At 33.6% G+C, this 27,111-nt stretch overlaps 1 protein-coding gene across 1 annotated transcript in view; it reads left to right on the top strand.

Annotated features, from left to right (window-relative positions):
- LOC101716322 (glutamate decarboxylase 1-like) overlaps positions 1-27,111 on the top strand; it is a 166,565-nt gene that overhangs the window by 124,351 nt on the left and 15,103 nt on the right. Inside the window, exons 5-8 of the mRNA XM_087190738.1 lie at positions 20,230-20,305; positions 20,716-20,958; positions 22,723-22,813; positions 25,998-26,110. Of these exons, the coding sequence (XP_087046864.1) occupies positions 20,230-20,305; positions 20,716-20,958; positions 22,723-22,813; positions 25,998-26,110 (523 nt within the window). The remainder of the gene's footprint in view (positions 1-20,229; positions 20,306-20,715; positions 20,959-22,722; positions 22,814-25,997; positions 26,111-27,111) is intronic.

Genomic DNA, 27,111 nt, shown 5'->3' with positions numbered 1-27,111 from the left:
TCATTTCTGATGCCATTCTACTACCTGTCCTGGTGGGTCCTAGTTTTCCCCCAGCAGCAATACAGATTATGTCTCTTTATCCATAAAATGCTAAAGTTATATTATCACCTGATAATACATATTCATTTCTCAGATGAAACTCTGCATTATTTCAGTAAAACCTTCTTGTAATTTATCTGTTAAATACATGCCTTCATAATTCACTATATGAAAGTTCCATCATTTGGCACCTGAAACCTCCTTATTTGATCTTCTGATTGCAAACATTTTTCCTGTTGTCTATCTTCCTTTTCTACTTCCTAGAATATTTTCTCAATGATATTTCTTATATCTCAGTTGTCATGTTTAAATTTTCAGAGAATGATTTTATTCTTTCATTTGTTTCTTCATTTGTTTTTCAGATATTCATTCAACTAATGTCTTTGACAATATTAATTATACTGTTTTTATAAGCTTTCCACTTTTTTCATAATATTTTCTGTTTCTAGTTGGAATGTCTGTTTTGGGGATTCTCCAAGGAGTTACAGTTAAGTGTGAATTTCACTTAATTCCCCAACTTTCAGTCCTTTACTTCACTATTGCTTTTAATTTACTTTATTCCTCTAAAATTATCAAAGTTAAATTTATAAGGACTCAAAACCCCAATACAGTAAGTCTTTGATTTATGAATAAGTTCCATTCCAGAAGAACAAAAGTCAGTTCATTCATAAACCAACAAAGTGAGTGTTACACACAGTGCACATTTGAGTCTTATACAGTACACCTGTGAAAGTTCACAGCTTGATTGTTCACAAGTTGCAGACTCACTGTATTCTGCAGAGATGTAGAATGTTGAGATACAGAGGAGAAGGGAATGCAAATTTATTTTAGGGAAGATTTCTTGGGGTTCAATCTATCAGCCTTCAATCAATTGCCTGTTTTCACCTCATACCTTCTGCACTGTCTGCAGGGATATTCAGAAGAGTTTCAAATCTATATGTCAACATGTGTCATTCTCTATTAAATAAATTATCATTTCTTCACCTATTTTCATCTTGTAAATTTAAAAATATTGTCTACTACCTTATTTTCAAGTAAAAATATGATAGAATTTTAGAAAGGAGAGAAATACATGCTGATAATCACACAGTACATCAGGAATTCTTTAAGACTCACTCAACAGACTGGCTTTTGCTGTTAATATTTTGTTGCAACCTTTTCTGGCAAAAACAACCAATATTCTCTGTATTGCAAGCCCAATGGACTTACTTTGTTCTTATGTGCTTATGTTATTGTTTTTGTCTGCCACATCTCTGTGGAAGAAAAGAATAGTATAGCTATGTTTCTTTGACTTTAACAGATGAAATGCTTTTTTAAAATTAAAAATAAGCAACATAATATAACTTTATCCACATACTTATTGCTTCTGACATTTTTAACACCTTTGTGCAGAGCCATGTTTCTAGAAAAAATTGTTATTTCCGTTTGGCCTGAAAAACATCCTTTAATATTACTTGTAGTACAATAACAAATTTATTTTTCTTTGTGATGTTCAATGTAATATAGAATTCTAGTTTAGTTTTTTTTCTTTATTTTCTTTCATAATTTTAAAGAAGTCTTATTTTTAGTTCCTGGTATATAACATCTTTTTTTCCTGATTGCTCTACACTTTTTAAAATTGGTATTTGTTTTCAGCAATTTGATACGTATTTACTAGTGTGGCTTTCCTTCTGTATGTGTAATTAGGGAGTTATTGAGATTTCTGAGCTCTCTGAGTTTTTAGTATTCATCAAATTTGGATTACTTTTTACTTATTATTTCTTTCCCTTCTTTCCTCTGGAACTCCAATTAAGTATATATTAAATTCCATTATTTTATATCACATGCCGCTAGGCTCTAATCAAATTTTTTTCAGTGTTTTTCCCCCTTATTTCACTTTTGGTCCTTTTTTATTTTTTCATATTCAGTAGCCTTCTTTTTTTCTCTTATAACATCTAAATTTGTCTTTTTATTTCAGCCCTAGAAAGTCTATCCATTTCTCTTTAGATTATGTTTAGATTTTTTAAAATCCTTGATTATATTTGCAGTAGATTTGTTAATGCCCTTATAATAGTAATTTCATCATTTTTATTATTTCTGGTTGCATTTACTAAATTTTTTTTGCCCTGGTGGTAGATAAACTTTTTTGACTATGTGTTTTCTAAAAGTTTATCTACCACCAGGACAAAAAAAATAGGTATATAGTATTTCATTGGTTCTTTAGAATTCGTAACTTTTTGCACCTGCACTTTGTTGTTTTGGCACACATTTTGTAACTCATATTAGAATGCAAATTCCTAATTCTATTCTGTGTCCCAAAGAGCAGATTTCCCTCAGTGTTTGGATCCTTAAACATTACACATTAAGGTAGTATGGAAGTTGTGACAGAGCCTTGCCATGGCATAGGGTTCAGGCCACTGCATTTAGTTGTATGGCTGTGCAAATTTCAAAGGTTCCTAGCTAAGGAAGTAAGTAAGACTGAAAACTTCCCTTTCCCCCATCCCCACTAGATCATGCATCAGGCTCACACATGGCTGCATTTTCCTGGAAGAAGGGGTACTTTTGCTTCACCCAGGTGGAAGAATATTATATTTGAAGAAAACAAAAGCATAATTTCAATATAAAATAAGAAATTAAAAGGCTGGATTGAAATAACTGATATAAAGATTGTGAATTGCTTTTTAAAGGCACTATTAATTAATGTAATTAGTGTAATTAATTAGTGTAAGCTTTTTTTGTATCTTTTTGACCAATCTAATGGTTAAAATATTTTGTAATTTTGATTGTTAAAATATTATTTATTTTCCATTAACTTATCCATTGTTAAAAGTTTTAAACATTTTTAAAGTTATATTTTATCTTTATAATTACTTCATTTACATTTGCAATGATCATTTTTTGGTTTGCTTAATGACCCACTCCTTTCTTTTTTCCTTTCTTGTAGTACTGGGGATTAAACACAGGTCCTGAGTTACACCTGCAGGCCCTTGATGGCCATGCCATTTTTTCTATTTATTATTTGTACTCCTCGCAGTATCTTTAAGTTTTGATCATTTGAGTAGTCTAGGAAGAACTGATTAAATACCAATCATGTGACATGATATAGCGTTCTAACCCTTAGTTCTTAAAATACCAAGAAAATTGGTTGGTTTAATGACTATCCATTCTAAATACAAGTGTCTTTACAAGATGTGAGGCTTTTAAAACATTATGATGAGTCCTTGTCCACTTTCTTCACTGGGTCTTGTGGTACATGACTTCTGGCTCTTCACCTAAGTAAAATTGACTATAAAAATATCAATTCAAACATCAAGGGAGCCACAAGGGCACAACTAAAGGCCTAAATGAAAGAAGACTTCCAGAGCTCTTTCAGAAACAACAGAATAGTCTGTTTGAAATGAGGGGGAATGTTTTCAGGATTAATGGCAAGGTGTTTTTTTTTTTTACTGTAATGTATTTTTTAAAATTAAACATTCAATATGGTTTTCATTATACCTTTTATATTCCATTCAGAGTACTGGATTAAGTTGTCTCCTTGGGTACTATTGAGCTGTCTTCTTGATTTACATGAATGGGATCATTTGAAATTTTTCTTGATTTTAAGGCTCCTACTGATTAAATAGGATAAATGTTTTGGTTTTGGTTCAGACAAGTTTACACAAAAAATTATGAAATTCAACTTAAAATTGTTGATGACTATTAGTCTATATGTTAAAATCATTCTTTAAAATGTAGCTTTGAAAAAAAGTGGGGACTATATTCTTCATGAAGCTTATTGGTACATTTTAGGTGTATAATGCAGCATTCATCACTGGGGATTTTTACCTTTGTATGATATATCTTGGTTCTTATTTTTCCCCATTCTCCTGCCCTCCTTTCATCCTCTCCAACCCTCCCTGTTTACAAAAGCTTTCTTTCCATTTTTTCTTTTTCTCATATTTTTTCTTTTCCATTCTTTCCCTTCCCCTAATGCCCCCACTTCCCCTTTCCCTTCAGACCTTTTTTTCCTATTTCACATTATCAATCATACATTTTGATCCTTACTTATACTCTCAGTTTCTCACACCAAAGGAACTATTTGGTATTTACACATGTGTGTACTATTTTTTTCATTTAAGAGGATGTCCTCAATATGCCTCCATTTATCTATAAATGACTCTAATTTTTCATTCTTTATAGCTGAATAGTACTCCATTTTATAAAAAAACAAAACAAAACGCATTTTCTTTACCCAGTCTCCAGTTGATGGGCAATTGGGCTGTTACAAAGTTTTAGCTATTACCAACTGTGCCACTATAAACATGGGTGGACATATATCACTGTGGTATGATACTTTAAATTCTTTTGGGAAGATACTCAGCAGGGGAATAGCTGGATCAAATGGGATCACTAGTCCTAGTTCTTTGAGCTATCTCCACATTGATTTCCTTAGTGGTTGCACCACTCTGCACTCCCGCCAACAATGAAGAAGCGTTCCTTTTCCCTCACAATCTCACTAGCATTTGTTATTGGTTGATTTCTTGATAACAGCCACTCTTTCTGGGGTGAGGTGGAATCTCCGTATTGTTTTTATCTGCATCTCTCCAATGACCAGTGATGTTGAACATTTTTTCATATGTTTATTTGTTGCTTTTACTTCTTTGTCTGAGAAATGTCTGTTCATTTCAGATGCCCATTTTTGAAATGGGTCTTTAAATTTGGAGGGTCTTTTTTTTTTAAGTTCTTTATATATTGTTGATAGTAGTCCTTTGTCTGAGGTACAGCTGGTAAAATTTTTTTCCCACATTGTAGGTTGTCTGTTAGCTCTGTTGGTGGTTTCTTTCGCAGTACAAAAGCCTTTTAGTAAGATGAGATCCCACTTGTTGATTCTGCTAGTTTCTGTGCTGCTGAGGTTTTGTTCAAAAAGTCTTTTCCTATGCCAATGTCTTCAAGAATTCTACCTAACCTATCTTCTAGCAAGTTTAATGTTTCTGTTTTAACATTTAGATCTTTAATCCACTACAATTTTAGTTTTGTGCATGGTGAAAAATATGGGTCTAGTTTTAACCTTTGGCAGGTTGCAATCTAGTTTTGGCAATACAGTTTATTAAAGAGGCTATCTTTCCTCCAGTGAAGATGGTTGGCTCCTGTGTCAAAGATGAAGTGGCTGAGTGTATCTGGAGATGTTTCTTCATCTTCTAATCTGTTCCACTGATCCTCAGGTCTGTTTCTTTGCCAGTACCATGCTGTTTTTATCACAGTGGCTTTGTACTGTAGTTTTGTTACTATAGTTTCAAGTTGGGATTGTGATACCCCCTACTTTGTCTTTATTATCTAGAATTTCTTTTGCTATTCTAGGTCTCTCCTAGTTCCAAATGATTTTTTGGATTGTTTTCTCAAGGTCTGTGAAGTATGCTGCTGGAATTTCAATTGGGATTGCATTGAATCTATATAGCAATTTTGGTAGTATGACCATTTTCACTACATTGGTTCTTCCTACCCAGGAGCAAGGGATGTCTTTCCATTTTCTGATATCCTCTTGGATCTCTTTTTGCAGAGTGCTAAAGTTTTCAAGGTAGAGGTCTTTTTCTTCCTTCATTAGATTGATTCCTAGGTATTTCATTTTGTTGGATGCTATTGTGAAAGGGATTGTTTTCCTAATTTCTATCTCAGTGAGCCTGTTATTTGTGTACAAGAAGGCTATTGATTATTGTGTGTTGACTTTTTATCCAGCTATTCTACTGAATCTATCAATTAAGTATAGAAGTGTTTTGGCAGTTTTTGGGTCTTATATGTGGACTATCATGTCATCAGCAAATAATGGCAGTTTAACTTCTTCCTTTCCTATCTTTATTCCTTTTATTTCTTTCTCGTGTCTAATTGCTGTGGCTAATGTTGCCAGAACTATATTGAACAGGAGTGGTGATAGTGGACATCCTTCTCTTGTTCTTTATTTTTTTCCCCCATTAAGATTATTGGTATATTTTAGGTATAAAATACATTTACAAACATCATTGGGATCTTGTACCATTACATGAGTATCTTGGTTCTTATTTTTTTCCCCCCTTCCCCTGCCCTCCCTTCACCCCCTCCACCCTTCCCTATTTGCAAAGATTTTTGTTCCCATTTTTTTCCTTTTCTCATATTTTTTCTTTTCCCTTCTTTCCTTTCCCCTATCCTCTCACTTCCCCTGATCCTTTAGATCTTTACTTCCCATTACACAATATCAATTATACATTTTTTAAAAATTAAAATATCAAGACCTAGGAGACATTACCACAGATTTTACAGAATTTAAAAGGATATAGAAAGCATATTTCAAAAATCTGTTTTGAAATAATTTTGACAACTTCTAAGAAGTACCTTGGAAGACAAATTAATGAAACTAACTCTGGAGGAAATATAAAATTTGAATAGCACCTATTAGAGAAAGTATATTCCTAGCTTGAAAACCTACCTATATGACAACAACGGGCTAGTATACATTTTAACTGATAAATTATCTGAAACATTTAAAGCAGAAAAAAAGAAGGAACACTTCTCCCCTCATTTTAGGAAATCAACATTGTGCTAATCCTAAAATTGGATAAAGATAATAGAACAAAAAAGTATGAACATAGATAGAAATTTGTTTAACAAAACAAACTATTAGAAGTCAGATCTGGCAGGATGTAGAAAGTGGTTTTATTATAGTGATGGCAGTGTTGGTTCAGCATTGGAAGATCCACCCCCAAAAGTCATCATTTTAACAGAGGAAAGAAAAAAGCCGTATGATCCTGTCACTCATTGGAGAAAAAGTATTGGACTAAATTCCACAGCTGCTCATGGTAAAAGCTATCAGGAGACTAGAAGTAGAACAGAACCTTCTCAACAGATTAAAGACATGTACTCCATACTTCCAGCTAGAATGCCTTATATGAATGGAGAAGATACAATGCTTTCTCCTTAAGGTGGGAAACAAGGGCAGATATGCTTTCCCTTCATCTGTCCATTAAACTTTGAAACCTAGGCCCAAATAAAAATAGTCTGACAATAAAATGACACAATTAGGATAGGATTGGTAAGGTAGAAGCAAAATCTTTATATGTAGATGAAATGATCATCTACAGAGAAAATACTAAGAAATTTCTAGGAGCCCCTAGAACTTGTATTTCAATTTAGAAGTATTAGAAAACAAAAGGTATATATAAAAATTCAGGTCTGTGTATACTTGCTATAAATGAAGAATTTGCCATTGATATTAAAAGTTATGTAGGAGTACAAAGGACCTAGAAAAGTAAAAATAAAAACAAAAAACCAAAAAACAAACAAACAAAAAACAGTGTCGGAAGACGTTTAGTACCTAATTTTAAGACTTCTTCTAAAGCTACAGTAATCAAGGCAGTGTTGGTGTAAGGAAAGACATATAGATCATTTGAATAAAACAGAGAATCTAGAAATAGAACCACACATGTATGGTCCACTGAGTTTTGAAAGATTATTTAACATTAACATGTTATAGAATATAAACTCAATTCAAGAGCTGAGGAAAAGATAGTGTTTTCAGCAAATGGCACTAGAACACCTGGTATCTGTATATAAAAAAATTAATCTCAACCCTTTATTTCCATACATAAAAATAACTTGAAGGGATCTATGAAACTAAATATGAGAGCCTAAAAGTATAAAACTTTAAGAAGAAATTATAATGGAAAATGTTTATGAATTTAGGGTAGGCAAGAACTACCTAGGATACAAAAACCATGATGTATAAAAGAAAAAAATTGATAAATGAAATTCCATCAAAATTTAGAACTTTAAATGAAATCATTAAAATGAAAAGTAATCCTTAAACTGACCATATTTACAATGGATATAACCTATGACCAGAATATATAAAGAACTCTTACAGCTCATGAATAGACAACCCAATTAAAAAGTAGACATAAGAAGATGATAAATAGCCAGTTCAGCACAAGGAAAGGTGTGCAACTTTTGAATCAGAAAAATACTAATCAATACAATAACAAGATTGAATTATACACTCATTAGGGAGATGAAGTTAAAAGTTTTAAAAGCCTTGTCATGACTTTTTCTTTTTGTTGGATTCTCCCCCTTTGCATTTAATTTGTCACGCCCAGTGGATTCATTCTGCTGAGCTTCACAGGGTGGTGATCTTCATTGTCTTTTTCTGGGATGTTGTCTAAAATTTTTTGGAGTGCTGGTTTGGTATTCATAAAGTTCCTGAGGTGCTCTTTGTCATGAGAGTATCACATTTCTCCATCAATTTTGAAAGATAGTTTTGCAGGGTACATCAATCTGGGTTGGAGGCTGTTTTCCTTTAGGGCTTGAATTACATCACTCCAAGCTCTTCTTGCCTTGAGGGTTTGCATTGAGAAGTCTGCTGTGATTTTGATGGGCTTTCCTTTGTATGTGATTTGTTTCTTTTCTCTCACTGCTTGTAGAATTTTGTTCTTCTGTTGGGTTTCTGGAATGCTAACTATTATATGGCTATGTGTAGATTTATTTTTGATCAAGGCTAGCTGGAGTCCTATATGCCTCACTTATCTGTATGTCAAGTTTTTTTCCCCTGCTTGAAAAGTTTTCTGCCATCACTTCTGTAAACAGTTTTTTTATGTCATCTGCACTCTCTCCTCTTTTTTCATTGACTCCAGTCAGTCTTACATTATTCTTCTTTGCATCGTCTAGCAGCTGCTGGATTGTTTTCTCGTGTTCCCTTACAATTTTAAAGCAATTTTTCTTTTCCTGGTCACTAATTGCAATCTTATCTTCTATATGTGAAATTCTATCCTCACATTGGTTCATTCTGGTGCACAGACTTTCGATGGAGTTTTTAATCTCTTGGAAATCTGTTTGCATCTGCTTTATGGATTCCATTTGTTTCCTGTGTTGGGATTCCATCATGTTCCTCAGATCCTCTATTTTTTTTATCTGTGTGCTCTCTAGATTTATTAATCATGTCTTGCACTATGAGCAAAATATTTGCTGTTATCTGAGTAATTATTTCTGATTTCATTTTTCCCAGATCCTCTTTTGTTGCCAGTTCACAAAGTCCAGGTGGTTGAGTATTAGATTTTTCCATCTCATTTCCTTTTGGGGTTGCTGTAGGTGATCTGGAAGTCTGTTTCTGAGGCTTGTTTATGTGTCTTCTCATTTCCCTGGAGGGTGGGGTGCTTCTGGCACCCTTGTGGCTCACCTTCTCTGCCCTAGGAGCATGGAATGACAGCAGGGATGCCTCCTTCTGGGTGCTGGGACTGGCTCACCTTCTCTGCCCAGGGTTTGCTGCCCCAGATTCTTTTTTTGTGTTTTGTAGCAGAGGACTCTTCTCACATCCAAAAAGGATGCATGTGTTTCTCTTCTTTTCCAGATCAAGACTCTGGGGAATCCCACTCAGTGGCTGAACTCTCTTGTTCTTGATTTTAGCATGAAAGATTTCAATTTTTGCCCATTTAGTATGATGCTGGCTCTTGGATTTTCATACATAGCCTTTATCAGGTTCAGATATAGGCCCTCTATTCCAATTTTCTGTAGGGTTTTCATCATGAATGGGTGTTGGATTTTGTTGAACACTTTTTCTGCAACTATTAAGATGAGCACATGGTTTTTGTCCTTGACTTTGTTAATATAGTGTATTACATTTATTGATTTACATATGTTGAACTGTTAATGGTCTCTCTAGAAGGAGATCTGAGACCCCAGAAAGCACTGACTTTTAAAGAAAGAAGAGGAGACAGCCTGGGGAACAAACAGCAGTTTAATTCCTCTGGCACCATTTGACAATCACAAAGGAAAGAAGCAAGGCTTTTATACATGTAGGAAAGCAGCTTAGTTATTCTGGCTATCGTCTTTCTGATTTTAACCTCTGGTGACAAATGACTTTAAGTGACTCATAAAAGCTACAGGCAAATTCACAAGTCCCCTGTTTCTGTTCACCAATCCTGTACATCAAAGAGCACACCACAGCCCTCTTCTTATCAGATGGTACCAAGAGAGCAGGTTGACTTTAGCCAAAATCAAGCCCACCAGCCCACCACAAATATCACAGATGTGCATAGTGAGTCATAGCTCTCTTACCACCTGTAGAGTCATTGGGTCATGGTCCTCTGATCCCAGGAAATGGTAAATAAGAAAACTAGGGAAACCTGTTTTTCTCCCATGAAACTTTCACAAGGTCTCTTAAAGTTTTCTGACATTCTTTTAACAAACAGACTTGTGTAATTTCCCAGAAACGACTTAATTTTCTTAGTTAACAAACTTCTTGTGATCCATTCTTACAACAAGATGCTGAATTCTACAATCTCCCACATTGAACTATTTTTGCATCCCTGGAATGAATCCAACTTGGTCAGGGTGTATGATCTTCTTGATGATCCTCTGTATTCTGTATTCCTCATGAAGTTGTGATCCTCATTGTGATTTTCTAGGATATAGTTTAGAATTATTTAGAGTGATGGTTTGGTGTTCATGAAATTTCTCAGGCTTCCTTTGTCATGGAAGTATCTTATTTCCCCATCAACTCCTATTAGTTTTGCAGTATGCATCAATATAGGTTGGAGGCTGTTTTCTTTTAGGCCTTGAAATACTTTACTCCAGGCTCTCATTGACTTGAGGGTTTGTGTTGAAAGTCTGCCATGATTCTGATGGACTTTCCTTTGTATGTGATTTGTTTCTTTTCTCTGTTTGTAGTATTTTATTCTTCTGTTGGGTTTCCAGGATCTTAACTATTGTATGTCTAGGTGTAGATTTTCTTAGATTATGGCTAGTTGGAGTTCTATATGCCTCACTTATCTGTATGCCCAATTCTTTTCCTCTGTTTGGGAAATTTTCTGTCATTAATTCTGCAAACAGTTTTTTTTTTTTTATGTCATTTGTACTTTCTCCTGTATTTTCGTGGACTCCTATTAGTCTTATATTATTCTTCTTTGTGTCATCAAGGAGCTGCTTGATGGATTTCTCATGGTCCCATACAATTTTCAAGATCAATTCTCATGATCACTAACTACAATCCTGTCTCTCTATATCAGATATTCTGTCTTCAGATTGGCTCAGTCTGCTGCAAATACTTTCAATAGAATTTTTGATCTCTTGGATATCTGTTTTAATCTGTTTCATGGATTTCATTTCTGTCCTATGGTGGGAATCCATAGCTTCCATCATGGTCATGATCTCATCTATTTTTTTATCTGTCTCTGTTTAAAAGTCTCTAATCATGTCTTTCATTTTGGCAACCATCTCTGTAGTTAGCTGGAAATTATTTCTGTTTTGAATTTTTCTAGAGCCTAGTTCATCTGTTTTGTTACTTCCTGTGCATCCAGGTGGTTGATTATCAGATTTTTCCACCTCGCTGCCCCCAAAATTTACCTTTCATGAGGTAGAAGTCTGGGTTTGCTCCTTGTTTAGGTGTCTTCTCGTTTCTATTTTTGTCGTTGGTGCCATTTGTTGTTTAATTCCTGGGTTAATACTTCAGTGCTGTTTATTGAGAATATCTTTGTTGCTTGTATTTAGAACCCTTATGGAATGATTGCTTCTCAGAGGTGTCTTCCAGGTATAGCTGATCTTTAGGTTTTGAGTCTCTAATGACTCTTAGGAAATCTTGTTTTCAGTATATCAGGAAGGAAAACTGATTAGATCAATCACAATACCTTAGCCTAAGTGATACAATCAGCATCAACAATAGCATCAAACACAGCTTATAAAATGCCAATTTGTGGTAGCTATTAATGTGTCACCTTTAACTGCATGAGTTAGATCAAAATCAAGGACCAGCCCAAAATATGTTTTTAGTAAATAAACCCTTCAATATAGCAAATTTACCCTTCAGGATGAGGACTTAGAAGGAGTTGGGAAGGAGGGATAGGGAGATAGAAGGAGAGGGGAAGGTTATAGATGAGGCTAGAGGTTGCAGGAAGATCATGCTACCTTTGGGAAACTGTTGGAGACAAGAGGAAAAGACAGAGTGAAGGAACAAACACAAGTACAGAACAAACTAATAGTAATAGGAAAGCTAGAAACTGTTCACTTTTCTATAAAAATATTGCAATAAAGAGAAGAAAAGGGAGAAAAAAATCTGAAATAGGCCAGGAACAGGAACAAACAGGGAGAGAAACGCAGAACAAGAAAGGAGAGAGAGAGAGAAAGATAATTTTTTTAAAAAAGTCCTCCTTCAAGGAATGTCTCTGCTGTCATGGTAGACAGCATGGGCAGCAGTATGCAAATCTAAGTCAATTAGTCTCAGAAAAACCAGCCATAGTCCACTGAGATTCAGGTTGATTTCTGTCTAAAAGGCCCTAGTTGAGTTCCTTGACCTCCTGTAGGCTTGAACTCCGCAAGATTCTACTGCAGTTTCCAGCTACCCTTCCCCCAAAGCGAGTCTAGTTTCTGATGGGAGGTGCTGATCCCACCAACTTACCAACCAAGGTAGTCCAGTGCACCTTTATTGCAGAGATTTTTTTTTTCACTTTCCCAATGGGATTCAGTTTCCATGCAGGAGCCTCAGAGAGGTCCTCTCTCTGTTGTTAACTTCTGTTCTATCTTCTGGGGCTCATAACAATGGCCTTTATGTCCCTGGCCCTGCCTGCAGTTGGACTTCTAATAGGGCCTGCAGGATTGTGCTGGGGTGGCAGGGGCTGTCCTGGCCCTCTGTGTGATGGTGCCCAAACTTGAGGATTTTTGAGAAAGAAAAAATATTACCAAAAGAATATAGAGATATAAATGGGAGTTTAATTCCTTCTATGTAGAAAGTCATATCAAAAAGCATCAATAAACCTAGGGAGTTGAAATCATTAACCCTGAAATTTAAGAATCAATATTGTTTTTATATTAATATTTTATGTCCAAGTTAGAATCATGTGTCCTGAGACAATTAAAATATGGACATGAATGCTTAGAGTCTAATTAAAAAGTCATTCAGTGGGATAGAATAGTTAGTATTTCATGTTGTTTTAGCAAAATGAAGAGTTTGTTTGGAAGATCTGATTTCTGGTCTGGGGTCAAATTTTCATCTGACAGTTGTTAGATCTACTTCATAGAGGAAATTTTCTAAGGTTTGTGGAAAATAGTTTCTGTAGATATTTGGTTTGAGTTATATATCTAAATAATGTGAATGGTGATTTACAAAGAACAAAACAAAACTAAACAAAACTTTTTTCAAACCTACAAATCAAGCTAACAAAATAAAGATATCATGTATTCATTTTCCCCAAACCACAAAGAACAATAAATTTTTCATTACACTATATGGTTGTGATCTTTTCTCCTTTCAATATGGATGAACAAAAAGATTCAAAATGCCAGTGGAAAATTTAAATGAAATGAAAGATGAATCACATGCATGTGAAGACCAGGTATTCCCACAAAGCTCCAATTATTTCCTCTGTTCTTTGTGTATTTAGCATGCCCTCCTTCATGGTATTGTTAAAAACAATTTCTGAAAGATGAAAAGAAATTCTCCCTTATGAGATCATCGACTTATTAAAACAGTTGAAGTCAAATCTCACAAAGCAAACATATCAATATGTCTTCTGGGTGTTTATTCAGTTAACCTAGCTTTATGTTTCAAAGCTTTAGTTATTTATTCCATGTGCATGTTTGTCTTCTATTTGAATCCAAATAATCAGAAAGTATGTGAAAAGAAAGTCTAACAAATATGACCTCACTGAAAGGAATAACTTAGTTCTTTGGATTTTACAGTGTAACAAATCACCAGGTTGATGTGTAAAGAATTGACTGTTAGATACCATGAAATGTATAAGAAATCAAATGATATTTTTTCCTATCTTCAAAGTTCATATACTCTAAGAGCCAGAGTACCAAAACAGCTAAAGTAAAAATAACAAAATATTATATAACAATTGTAGTCACATTTTTATGTTGAATAACAACACATTGTTGAAATTCAATGCATCCTTTAAATGATAGTTCAAACTAAAAACTGATCCTCAATGTAGTTTTTAGAAAACTTTTAAATCTATTTGAATCATGCATCAACTTTTTTCAACAAAACATTTTCTTAAATTTAAATATGGACTATATATTTCTAATGAAATTTAGCATCCTAACTTAAATGCAACACATAGTTAAGCCGATAATACTTGGGGTATATTAGGTTAAATTCAATATACTATATAGGTTAATTTTACCTATTTCATTTTACTTTTAAAATGTTATTAAAAAAAATTTAAAAGTGCAAGAATGGTTCACATATAGTTTTATTAGAGAGCACTGACATATCAAATAGCAGAGTCACAGGATAGAAGAAACCCAAGTCTTTGGATGACCTCATGGAGCAGAATAGTGTGATAGCCCTTTGTCATATACAGTATCAGGTCAGACTTCTGTGTAGTGGAGAAATTAATTTTTTAATTGTCTTAAGTTACTGTTTGGTAACTGGTAAAATAGCCGCACACTATTTTAACCAATTATCTACTTCATATAGTTATTGGGAGGATTAAAAGGGTTTAACACTTTAATCCATCAATGATTTAGATTGGAATCTGCCATATACTAAAGTCTTGATGCCTATAAGTTATTTTCCTTATATCTACAAACTGAATAAAACTCATTTAATCATCTAATTCTATATTATTTTTATGTATTTTTATAGTACCATCCCATAATTTAATTTCATGCATTTAACTGGGAATTCATTTTGCCGGTTGCCATATGTCCCTATCTCTACAATCCTTATTGATCTTGAAGATAATAAAGATATTTTGCACAAAGTTTTACAAAGACAGTACTTTCCCTTCACTATAGTTTCCACAACCATAAGGAAACCACAGTCATATTATTCTACAGTTCAAACCTTCTTTGTGTTTCTCTTGTTCTAAAGATGACTGCCAAACACACTCATGTGCCATTCCCATTCTCCAGAATAATTTTTCACCGTTGTATTTTGGGAATGTCCCAAAGTCTGGCTTTTTTTTATCTGCTCAGTTGGTATCTGAAGACTTTCTGTACTTGTTTGGTTCTTCAGTGAATATATTTCTCTTTTCTCATACCTACATAAAGCTACTTGCTCACATTTCAGCTCAAGATCAGGCTCTTCAAGGAGCCTCAGATGGCCTTGCAGAACACATTTGGTTTGCTGCTAGATGCGTTCTGAGGATGTTGGTGACTGCTTCCTTCATCATCCTGTCCCACGTCTATTCTAGAAGCTATGATTGTGATTTTATTATAAATGTAGCACCTTTCACATGATTAACATATGACTTTTTTCTTTTACTTTCTTTTTTGTTGTTGCATTTCCTCAAGTTCAATATTAAATGTATCTTTTATACCTTCCCTTTGACCTAAAGGCAGAACTTCTAATAATGCAGTAGACTGCAAATAAACTATTCAAAAATTGACAAATATTTGGTGTAATAATTCAGAAGAAAATAAATATACGTTTAGTATAGTTGGATATGGTGGTGCATACCTGTAATCCTAACACTCAGGAGGCTGAGGCAGGAGGATTGCTGTGAGTTCAAGTCCAGCCTGGGTTACATAGTGAGTTCAGGACCAGCCTGAACTTCAGTGAGAAGCCTCATTTCAATAAAACAAAAAACCACCCCCCCCACAAAAAATTAAGTTCCGCACAGTGGTAAACATTAAGGAACTATTTATGGGATTATTAAAATGTGGCTTGCACCCTGGAAGACAGAAGTCATGGTAGTGGTGAAGAGAGTGGAGTCTAGCACCTACTGGTTAGAACTGACTCCTAGAACTACTATTTATTAGCTGTGTGATCTCTGGCAAAATAGGTAGGACCACTTGCACCTTCATCTGTAAAATAAAAAAAGTAAAAACTGTATCTTTTAAGAATATAGGGGGAATTAAATGAGTTAAAGCAAATCTAATTCAGGAGAGTGGCACAGAATAAGTTCTTAGTGAATGTGTGATGAATGGGCTTTAGATTAGAAAAAAGAAGGAAAACACATTTAAAGCAGATGAGATTGCATGAAATGTGGTACAAGGAAGTAAAAAAAGGTAAAGTGTATGAGAAGTTGAGTGAACCTCCTTCTGAGATGCAGAACTGTTCTGTAGATGAGTATTAGGAGGTAAAGCAAGTAAAAGGTCAACCTGAAGAAGTAACTGGGTAGTAAATAAGAAGTCATTAAATGATCAAGATGGTGACACTTTCAAAACTGATTTTTGCTTGTTTTAGCTTTTTTTTGAGGGTCATTTTTGTCAGAGAATAGAATGATTAAAATATCACTATAGGTGCTTTAGAGGAACTATCTCTTTTGATAGCACAAATCCATGAGTAGATTTTATTACAATGCCCACTGAATTTACAGGGCAACTGAGGTAGAGGGGGACATGATACAGAATAAGACAGTATTAATACTTGATTCATAAAACTTCTCTGATAGGTTAACATATGAAAAATATTCTAACATTGTAAAAGAGATTAAGGGTCCAATGAGAGAATGTTATAAACTTAGTACAATTATTATCAATCCCAAGAGGAAGGTCTCCTGTTTTCTTTCTTTTCAGTCTCATCCAATATAGGCTAAAAGAATTCTGTTATATGCTATGCCAAAAATTTTTTTGAATGATTTTTTAAGCTCAATTTATGTGTTTTACAAATGTATAAAAATAGACTAAAATAAAAGTAAAAATAATTTTCCCTTGGGCCTTGAGTGTGTCAGTTTCATGCTCATCATGTCTCTAAATAAGGATTGAGTGGTCAAGAGGTAAAGCATGAAGGGAAGGAAGTGAAATAAAAGCTAGACTGTGCTTTATGATTCAAGATCTGAGTCCTCAGAATTGGAATTAAGTCCTATGGAACATAGAGCACTGGTGGTTACCTTGTATGGGATGGACCAGGATGAGGAAGGGGAGATAGGGAATTTTTTATGGTGGGGTCTTCTCAGAGCTGAAGAATGAGGATTAACTTACAGACAATACATACAATAGAGGAACATGGGTGGGCTTGTTAACCAAGAGGAGCAGGTGTTCAGAAGCCATGAGGAGCAGAGCCTCTCTTCTAAATAAAGATCATAGGATGATCTACCTTAGCAGACATAGTAACTCTGTTAGAATACTGAAGCTTTGCTGACTGTTGGAGGGACAAAATAGCTATAGACTCCTTGACAATTTTCTTCCCGATTTTCATACTATTATGCTACTTTCATAATCATAGATCAGCACCACTGAGAACAATGAGGTAAAGAAAGGAGGAAGTGGTCTCAAAACACCAAGCATGTATTTTGTTTGTGTTTGTCAGAGACTCTAGAGAATGCCTTTATGAAAAAGGAGTTGCAATAGCTGGGCAAAATTAGGGTAGAAATTATCAGTGTCTTTGACAATCCACAATAGTTTTCTGTTATTTGAATGTGTTGGTTACTTTTCTCTCATTGCTAAGACAAAATACCTGACACCCAAAGTTAAAGGGGCAAATGTTTATTTGGCTTACAGTTCACAGACGTTTCAGTCCAGAATAGGCTGGCTCAAAGACAGAGTGACACAGGCCAGAGGGGAATTGTAGAGGAGAGACAGTTCATGGAGCCAGAAGGTAGCAACAAGAGACCTTAACAGTGCCTTTCTGCCCTTTGATCCCATCCAGACTACCGGGATTACCACGCTGCCAAAGCAATCACTCGTGTAGGGTTTAGTAATCACATGCGCTTAATCCCAGCATTATGCACTCCCGATTCAGCCACCTGTGGAAAAGAAAGTCACACCTCATCCATATGAGACTTGAGGGGACATCTAAACACAAGCCATAACACTGAGTAAATTAAGAAATGTTTAATTTGCTTATAAATTGCACCTAATGTAACTAATGTGTTTCCAGATGCTTTTGTTATGTGAATCATCAATCTTTTGTTAAGCATTTTGTTAACAAACTTAAACCTAGTTTAAGGATAATGTTGACCTGCACTTTACCTGAGAATTGGAAACTCCAAAACATAACTTAAGCATTGATATGTTTTTATTAAAATATCTATCTGGAAATGGGGTTCACAGTTACTCATCATAATGTATTCTTCTATTATTTTACATTTTAGGGTTTTTAATGTAAATGCAAAAAGTAACTCCTGTGTTACAAGGATGTAAATTATATTGTTAATACATGCACCCATTTTTCCATTTCTGCTTTAGAATACCTAACCCTTCACCTTGAATATAAAAATTATAATCAAGAAGTTTAAACCTATACATTTTAAACATTAAATCATACTTTTAAGAAACACTAAAGCAAGTGATGGTTAAAGACAAACTCATTATAACTCTCTCTGTTGATTCTCCAAACAAACAAAAGCATTGTGTCCACCCATTTTTCAAATAAAGAAATCCTCCAATTATTTGTAAATTTCCATGCCATCAAAGAAAAGACTTGAAAGGAGACTGTACTATAAATTGTGGCAGTCATACATCTCTAATTATCAAGTGTATGAAAACACTTCTCTGGCTCCAAGTTTTCTTTTAAAGTAGAAATTTTTCTTTTTCATAGCATATGGATTTTAAAGGGTATGGGTACAGCCTGGCAAGTAAGTTGAAACTTTGTGAAAAGAAATGGGAATTATTATTAACTGAGGGAATAAATATTTATAAGAAGTTTGAGGGGAATTTTGCTAATTACTAAGAACTGCAGACTGTCAAATAACAGTCTTATTTATTTTATATTGCTATTAATAATAAAATATGACAAATATCAGCAGTCTTACTTGTAAACTTAAAACAGCTATTTTGTTAACAAATATAAATATAACATAGTTTTAATTATAAATTCAACTTGTAGTTAAACTAGTAATAGAGTATATAATTCTTATGCTAGTATATAAAATATGTTGACTTCTACACAATTTATTTTTATGCTTTCTGTAATACATCTTCATGTTTAGGGTTTTAAAAATTTAACTTTTTCTTGTAATTTTGTTTCTATGATTATTTAAATGAAGTGATACTCCTAAAACTTCATTCACTTTAGAGTTTATTTTAGTTTTTATAGCTGTGAAACTTTCAAATTTCCTCTAAAAGTTATATGATGAAATAAGCTAATTTACGTCTACTGGAGTCAATGTGCAATATCGTAATTTAAGTACAATGCATAGTGTATAAGTTAGTCCACACTACCGTAATTTGTAATCTTTGATTATGCATGAATTCCTTAAATACCAATAATTTTGTTGATTATAAAAAGGATAGCAGAGAATATTTTCATCTTTCACACATAAACATTTAAAACAATTAAACATTATATCAGTGCTTAAAAATTGAACTAATCTTGCTACAGTCCTAATAGATGAAATTTCTGAAAAGGCAAGGAATTTGTTTCAATTTAAGAAAAATCCATCAAGACTGAAAGCAAGTAACCACAAACTACTAACATAAAACTGAAACTACAAAATTAAGCCATAAATCATTTTCAGGTTCCTTCATATTTTTTACAATTCTATGCATAATTTATTTGATTTTATGAACTATATTTTGCAATTTCTTTTGCCCCCCCTCCCCCAAGTTTCTCAGAGCATCAAAAGATACTTATGAATGTCTTGCTTGCTTGATCGGATTTTTGGCTCAATATTTTTATTGAAGACGATTTCAGGACTCCTTAATTTTAAACATTAATTTTTAAAGAGGATACCTTAATAGTATTTGTATTTAAACAGATCTGTCTGTAAGTCCAAGATACAACATGTAATGTTATTTTTGTTAATAAGCATATTATCTATATCCTGACTTGTGTTGTGGAGATCAAACAGGATAATATATGTGAACAGTGCTCAGGGTATAGTAAATGCTAAAAAAAACCCAGTTGGTTATTACTGTTACTTAACTTCTTTATCTTTTTTCTTATCTACATAAGGAAAAATATTCTTATAAGACTATTGTGAGATTTCAAATGTGTACCATATACTTAAGGCACTTAATGCATAGCAGTGTTATAAATAAATTTAATAGAAAGATCTAAAGTAGTAGATATTGTTAGTTACAGTTAACATGATATTTTAAATTAATACTCCTAAACCTGTACACTAAACTTATGAAAATAATAACCAGAGATGTATCATTTGTTGTTTATATTATTTCTGTAGAATTAGTTTCTCTCCAAATTATATGTGTCCTCCTGAACAGCATGAGAATGGAAACAAGAGTTGGAATTACTATAATTTCTTAGAGAACTATATTTGATAACAGATAAAAATGGTAAATAACATCACTACATTTTGATAGTCACAAATTATTGCTTTTTTAAACTTAGACAAAGAACAGAAGAAAAAATCTTTTCATAATTTTCAGTCAACTGAGAATGATGTGAAAGAAGATGCTCATACAGAGAATTTAATGACTAATTTATCAAATGTTTATGCTTCAGGTATGGATATGATTAAGAAATGTAATTCCTTTATTCTCTTTAATAAATAAATTCCATGTGATCTATGTATGCACTGAAGCAACTAAAGTATATTTTCCTTTAAGATCTTTAACTTACTTTTAAAAGTAGAATGACTAGATCCTTTTCTGGCAAGAACATCAAATAAATTCCTTCCCTAGGTAATCTTGAAGGGTCATTTGCTCCAATGACATTAATCTAAAGTGATCGATCTGGGTGTCAACTGGGACAGTGAAGGAAGATTATTAGTAGGATTTAGTTGTATTACTTTGCTTGCCACTTGGTATCTCCTTTTAATACCCTGTTTCCATTGATGAAACTCTATCTCTTGGGGACTTTCCCAGCCACTCTTTTTACTGACTATGCTGTTTATCTTTTTTTCCTTCCTTTAGATTTGTTGCCCTCTGAGGATGGTAAAAATTTAACAAAATCCTTTCTCCTACAAGTGGTAAATATTCTTCTGCATTACATCAAAAAATCTTTTGATGTTAAGAGTAAAATATTGGACTTTCATCATCCTCATCAGCTCCTTGAAGGTTTGGAAGGGTTTAATTTAGAGCTGTCTGACCACCCTAAATCTCTGGAGCAGTTACTCGTGGATTGCACAGACACCTTAAAATACAGTGTTAAAACAGGTGATTGTTTTTGAAATTGATGTTCCTGAAGTGTAGAATGATCCAATGGCCTTGAGTTCTTATTTGTATTATAAAATATCATATTTTTGTTCTTATTTAAGACATCTGTTGAGTTTATTACCTAATTACTATTATTATATAGAAATTGTTTTTTAATTAACAAAGGAAAGTAAATAAAATGATTTTAGTTTGGAAATTACATCCCAATGACAACTAAATGTATGAATTTTATTTATCATTATTTCATTAACAGATTTTATTTTATAATATTTAATTATTGATGCTCATTCGACTATCTTTATCAGATAAGTAGACATGGATATATAGCCTATACTGTATTTTAGAAAGTATATTTTCTGATTAAATAATATTATTGTAACTTGATTATTAAACATGCAAAATGATGGTATTTCCAGGAGCAATCTGCTTGAATAGGCTTTATAAACCCCTGCTTTTAAAATCTTAAATATGTACTAATGGTATATTGGAGCAAACATTGTCACTGGAAAGAGACAAACAAATTGGGCAAAATATATTACCTCTTCTTGTGCCTCTTCAGATCTTGATACGTGGTCTTAGCAAATATTTTGTGTATCGTATTAGTAATTAGACATTATTTATGTATTATGTCTTATATTTAGTGGACATAAAATAATATGGATTCTGTTATAATAGCTTATTTTTTAGATGAAGCACTTTAAACATCACAGGTATTTTATCTTCAGAAAAAACTGATCTACCATGCCTTATATGCTGAAACAAAAGTCAGACAATAGGAAAAAGAGAGGGGGAAAAAAAGAAAAGAAGAAAAAATTCTCTTCTTTTTCTTATGTAGCATTGTAAATGTAGACTGAAGCCACAGCCCCGCCCCCACATACATTTCTATCTCCATTTCTGCATATCGTTAATGCAGAGGGGAAAAAAAGATTCAAGGAAAGTAAAAAGTAAATAAAAATAAGAAACATTTCACTAAAATAGCCCACAATTTTCAGATATTCCATTCCATCCCGTTAACACATATTTATTGAGCACCTACTTGTTGAGGGATCATGCGAGTGCTATTCCAGAAAAAGGCTGTGTTGAAAAAGAGAATAAAAGAAGAAAAAAGAAAGGGGTTTTCAAACAGTTATGATGCAATTTCTCTGTAAAATTTATTGTAGAAGAAGTTCAAAGAACATCTCCCCTAAGGAAGGGGAGATTAATGTAAATTAAATTTAGTATAGATGGTTAAAAATATTAAGCATTAGTTGTCAAAAGAAATAATTTATATTCAGCTTAATAAACACAAATAATTATGAAAAGGATTATGAAAAGGATTTAGTATTTAAAACCTAGTAGTTAAAACCCTAGTTCCTTCAAAAAGCTTTTCTTGTAGATTGACTCTGTCCACTTCCCCAACTGCCTTTGATCATTTAGAAATGATTCTATAACACCTCTGTGCTTTGTAGCACTCTGCAATCATAATGAAATACATTTGTGTCATTACTTGTTTAATATCTCTTGCTACTAGTCTTAAAACTAGTAAACTACTACTTTACTAGTTGTAAAACCTACATATTAGTGATCATGCCCATCTTGTATTCCCTCTACTTAGCTCTGTCCCTGTGTATGATTGTTGATCAAAAATGCTTTATTGAATGGCATAATTATTTTAAGCGTGCTGATCCATACATATCTGTTAACTGAAAAACTGCTGTTAAAGTCAACTGTTTTTATCTTTATACTCCAATGTTGATCTATTTCCAATTTTGTCTTTGTTTCTAGGACATCCTCGCTATTTTAACCAGCTTTCCAGTGGGCTCGATATGATTGGACTTGCAGGGGAATGGCTGACAGCTGCTGCAAATACAAACATGTGAGTAGCCTTCTGACCCTAAGGAATGTGAGGATGTTAGATACAAGTAAGCCACAGTTAAGACATACATTGTGAAATTTACATTTTGTTTGGAAAAGTCCAAAGAAGCTGCTGTATGTTCTATGTGTGGTATAGAGGTCTGTCCAGTCCTTTTCCATTCTTTCTCTGGAAACATCCATGACCTGAATTCTCTGGTGGTGATAAAGCTCAGGGACTATCTTGAGTTACTAGTATGCAGATTGAAAGTCAGGTTCCAGAACTGGAATCAATTCAACACTACTCTAAACAACACAGGGTGCAAATAAGTCTAAGACACAAACATGCAAATGAGAAGCTGCCTGAATATTACTTAGAAGCTTGTTCTTTATGGATATCAAAGAAAGTAAACCTTCAAAGCAAAGTTATGTTCAACTCCAATGTAATTCTTTTAAAATATTGACCTTTGCCAACAAAATCTTTTGGCCATAAGGAAATTGGATACACTACTGTAGTGTTTTGAAGTAAAGTTAATTTTAGAGCAATATTTTTCAAGGTTAAAAGGGATAGGAAAATGATCTGATACAAAATTGAGAAGACCACTCTGTGTCAGATGGTAATATAATTTAATACTAATTGAAAGAAATAGCTGGTAGAAATTTAAACTTTAAAACCAAGAACTAAACATTTATGAGAAGAGACTGCTTTCCAAGTGGAAAAACTGGTTTAACTGTTTAGTTGTCATTTAGCTTTTAATGATGCATAATTCATGGTAGTAATTAGCATTTTATAGATGTGAAATGCAAATAAAAATGGCCTACCTGGTTTATTGCTATTTTTAACTTTATTGCTTGATCGTGGTTCCTTATTTAATCCTCATAGAGCAACACTTTGCTTTTAAAAATGATATGTTTTGAGACAACATTATGTATTTTGTTATACAAATTATTACGTAAAAATTAATATATAATAATAGTCTGTTGTCTAGAATTCCATTATTTGTGACAATTTGTATCAGTGTAAAAAATACAGATTCTTGAGTTTAGGTGGGGAAACTGAAAACAAGTAAAGTTGCAAAGATGAAGAATTTAAGGAATGATTTTTCACCTTCATAGTGTCCTCACTGACTGGGGATTTAGCTCAGTGGCACCATGCCTGCCTCGCAAGTTCAAGGTCCTGAGTTTGATCCCCAATACAAAAGTGTCCTTGCTTGTTGATGAATATCTTTTTTTTTTTTTTTTTTTTAACAATTTGAGAGTGGAAAGACATGTGAAAAGGAAGTAAAAAAAGTCAAATTCAATTTCTAATTCTACCTCTCTACATGCTGCAAAGTTTAGTGAACCTTTTTGTTTGAAAAAAATACCTAGTCCATGGACCTAAAATAGCGCAAATTGAGTGGAAATTGCTGTTGACACAGCGCCCCCTGGCAGAAGTAAGACTTGTTGAAATAGAAGTATGTAAGGTTTGCCTCTGTTTCTCTTAGAATTAAAAATCTCAGCTTTTTTTCCTCAATATTGGAGATTTAACCTCAATCCTGCCTCATGCTAGGCAAGAGCTTTATCACTGAGCTGTATCTGTAGCCCTTTAAAAAGGTTATTTTTATCAGGCTGACCTCAAATTTGCCATTCTCCTGCCTCATCTTTCAGATTAGTTGGCATTACAGGCAGGCATCACATTCCTAGTTTAAAAATCTTAATACTCAGTGAATTTTTTTAGCGAGTCTCTGACCAGAACTATAGGCAAGAGCTTGTATGTTACTATGCTTTTAGCATCTGTCCTCCTGGGGAGTGGGGTTGGTGGAAAATGAGGTGAGTTACATGAGGGGATGTTATGATCTGGTTGCTACTTAGTATCAGCACAAGTGAATTCTCGATCCTCTGGGATGCAGTAGCCCTCATAAATGACTGCTCTCGGGAAGTTCATCTGTAGGAAGGAAAGGGAATGAATTTATTCTCAGCCAGTTCTCCTAGGGCCAATAGATTGTATGATGCAGTATTCATTTCTCCAGATATAATGGTGGGGCATTCTTGGAACTCTCAGCAGATTCCCCAACTTGTCATGCCTCAGGGGAAAAGGTAGACTTTGGGATGGAGGTCACTGACTATAGGGGGTGAGGAGGCAATTCTCTGTTGGCTCATGGCTGTGTCTAAGTGATAGTGACCACACTAATATCCAGGCTTACATAATGTCCAAAGGCCTTAGAGACAGACCAAGCTGAAAGCTTTCTGAATATTTTATATATCTGATATATGATATCAGCATATCTTACATAGTTTTCCATTTCCTTACTCACTCCTATGGCATGAGAGCTGTAATCTACTCATTTAGCAAAAATCCTCAGTGCAATACGTATTATACTCTAGTCTTTACGTCATATACTAGAACTTTAGATTTGTGCTTCCTGCTTACCTACTACTTTATCTTCTGAGAATAACTTAACCCACTATTTGACATTGTAGAATTCATTTTACATCTTTCATTGTTTATTGCACCTAGTATTTATAGAGGAAAGCTTTGTAGTTTTCTTTTTCATCTCAGCTTCCTCTTTCTGAGGAGTTAACTTCAGTGTCATGGTATAACTTAGAAGAGACCCTCAAAAAAAATGAAGAAGAAGAAGAAAAGATTCTCCTTTTATCCCTCTCTGAATTGCCTTCCATGGGTCTTGTGTTCTCGTCATGTATCATTTTGTAGCATCACATATATTATTACTGAAAATATAGTACTTCTTAGCCCTTTTAAATATTTTTTGAAAGCTCAATTTTAAAGTAGAGAATATTTATCAAAAAATTTCTACAAAAGGCTCTTTGTACTTCTTTCATGTTTTACAAAATATCACCTGTAGCTCTAGATTTCTGTCTTTCTAATTTGCTCATTAAAAAAATATATATATATATGATATATAATATATATATATCATATATATCTGGGTATTTTCTCTTCCTAATAGTATTGAATATATGCTGAGGGAAAGAGTGTAGATTTAAAAATTCCTTTTGATAGGAAAGATATTTTCACCTACTTCTAAAACAATACATTATTTTTATAGACATAATATACTCTAGGTATGTAAGATGTGATTTTGACCATATAAAATGTAGCCATTTCCAATCTACTATAGAGCAAAATAGTGTATAATCTTGTGTAGTACATAATTTTATTAATCCTTTCTCATGTAATTCACTGTTGAATTTTAATGTGTGTATAATAGGTTTACATATGAAATAGCCCCAGTATTTACTATCATGGAGACAATTCTTCTCAAGAAAATGCATGAAATTGTTGGCTGGAGAGAAATAGAAGCAGATGGAATATTTTCACCTGGTAAGAAAAATCAAGAAATTATTCCTATATGTTAAATTAAATATCTACTAGGGGATGTATTTTTTTCATTTATTAAGTTTATTGGTACATTTTAGATATACCATATGATGACATTCATCATTGGGAATTTGTACCTTTACATGATATACCTTGGTTCTTATTTTTTCCCTATTCCCCTGCCCTCCCTTCAACCCCTTCACCCTCCCTATTTACAAAGACTTTGTTTACATTTTTTCCTTTTCTCATATTTTTTCCTTTCCCTTCTTTCCTTTTCCATGTCCTTCCCACTTCCCCTTCCCATTCCCCTTTGGAACTTTTCACATTATCTATTATACATTTTGATCCTCATGTGAGAAACTGAAAGTATAAAAGGAGTGTATTTTTAAAACAACATCAGTGATTTAACACCACTTTAGTTTCTGATAATTCTAAAACAGTTATGATTTCAATCAACATTTTTCTTTTTTGAAATTAATAGTCACCAATTGTTGATTCTTTGTGCAAGTTCCCTTGACACTGAGGTTTTGTTCATAAAATCTTTTCTTATACCAATGTCTTCAAGAGTTCTACCTAACTTATCTTCCAGCAGATTTAATGTTTCTGTCTTAATATTTAAATCTTTAATCCACTTCAATCTTAATTTAGTGCATGGTGATGGGTAGGTGTGGGTCTAGTTTTAATCTTTGGCAGGTTGTAATCCAGTTTTTCCAACGCCATTTATTAACTAGGCTATCTTTCCTCCAATGAGAATGGTTGGCTCCTTTGCCAAAGATGAGGTGGCTGAGCATATCTGTAGTCCTTTCTGCAACTTCTAATCTATTCCACTGATCCTCAGGTCTGTTTCTTTGCCAGTGCTGTGCTGTTTTTATCACAGTAGCTTTGTAGTATAGTTTCAAGTTGGGGATTGTAATACCCCCAGCCATATCTCTGTTGCCTAAAATTTCCTTTGCTATTCTAGGTGTCTTCTGGTTCCAAGTGAATTTTTGGGTTGTTTTCTCTAG

Source organism: Heterocephalus glaber, unplaced genomic scaffold (assembly GCF_053883595.1).
Source record: "Heterocephalus glaber isolate CG9 unplaced genomic scaffold, H.glaber_assembly_v1.0 deba00000331, whole genome shotgun sequence".
In the NCBI taxonomy this organism is placed as follows: Eukaryota; Metazoa; Chordata; class Mammalia; order Rodentia; family Bathyergidae; genus Heterocephalus; species Heterocephalus glaber.
The sequence above is the reverse complement of the archived record's forward strand: the minus strand, read 5'-3'. Positions and strand labels throughout refer to the sequence as shown.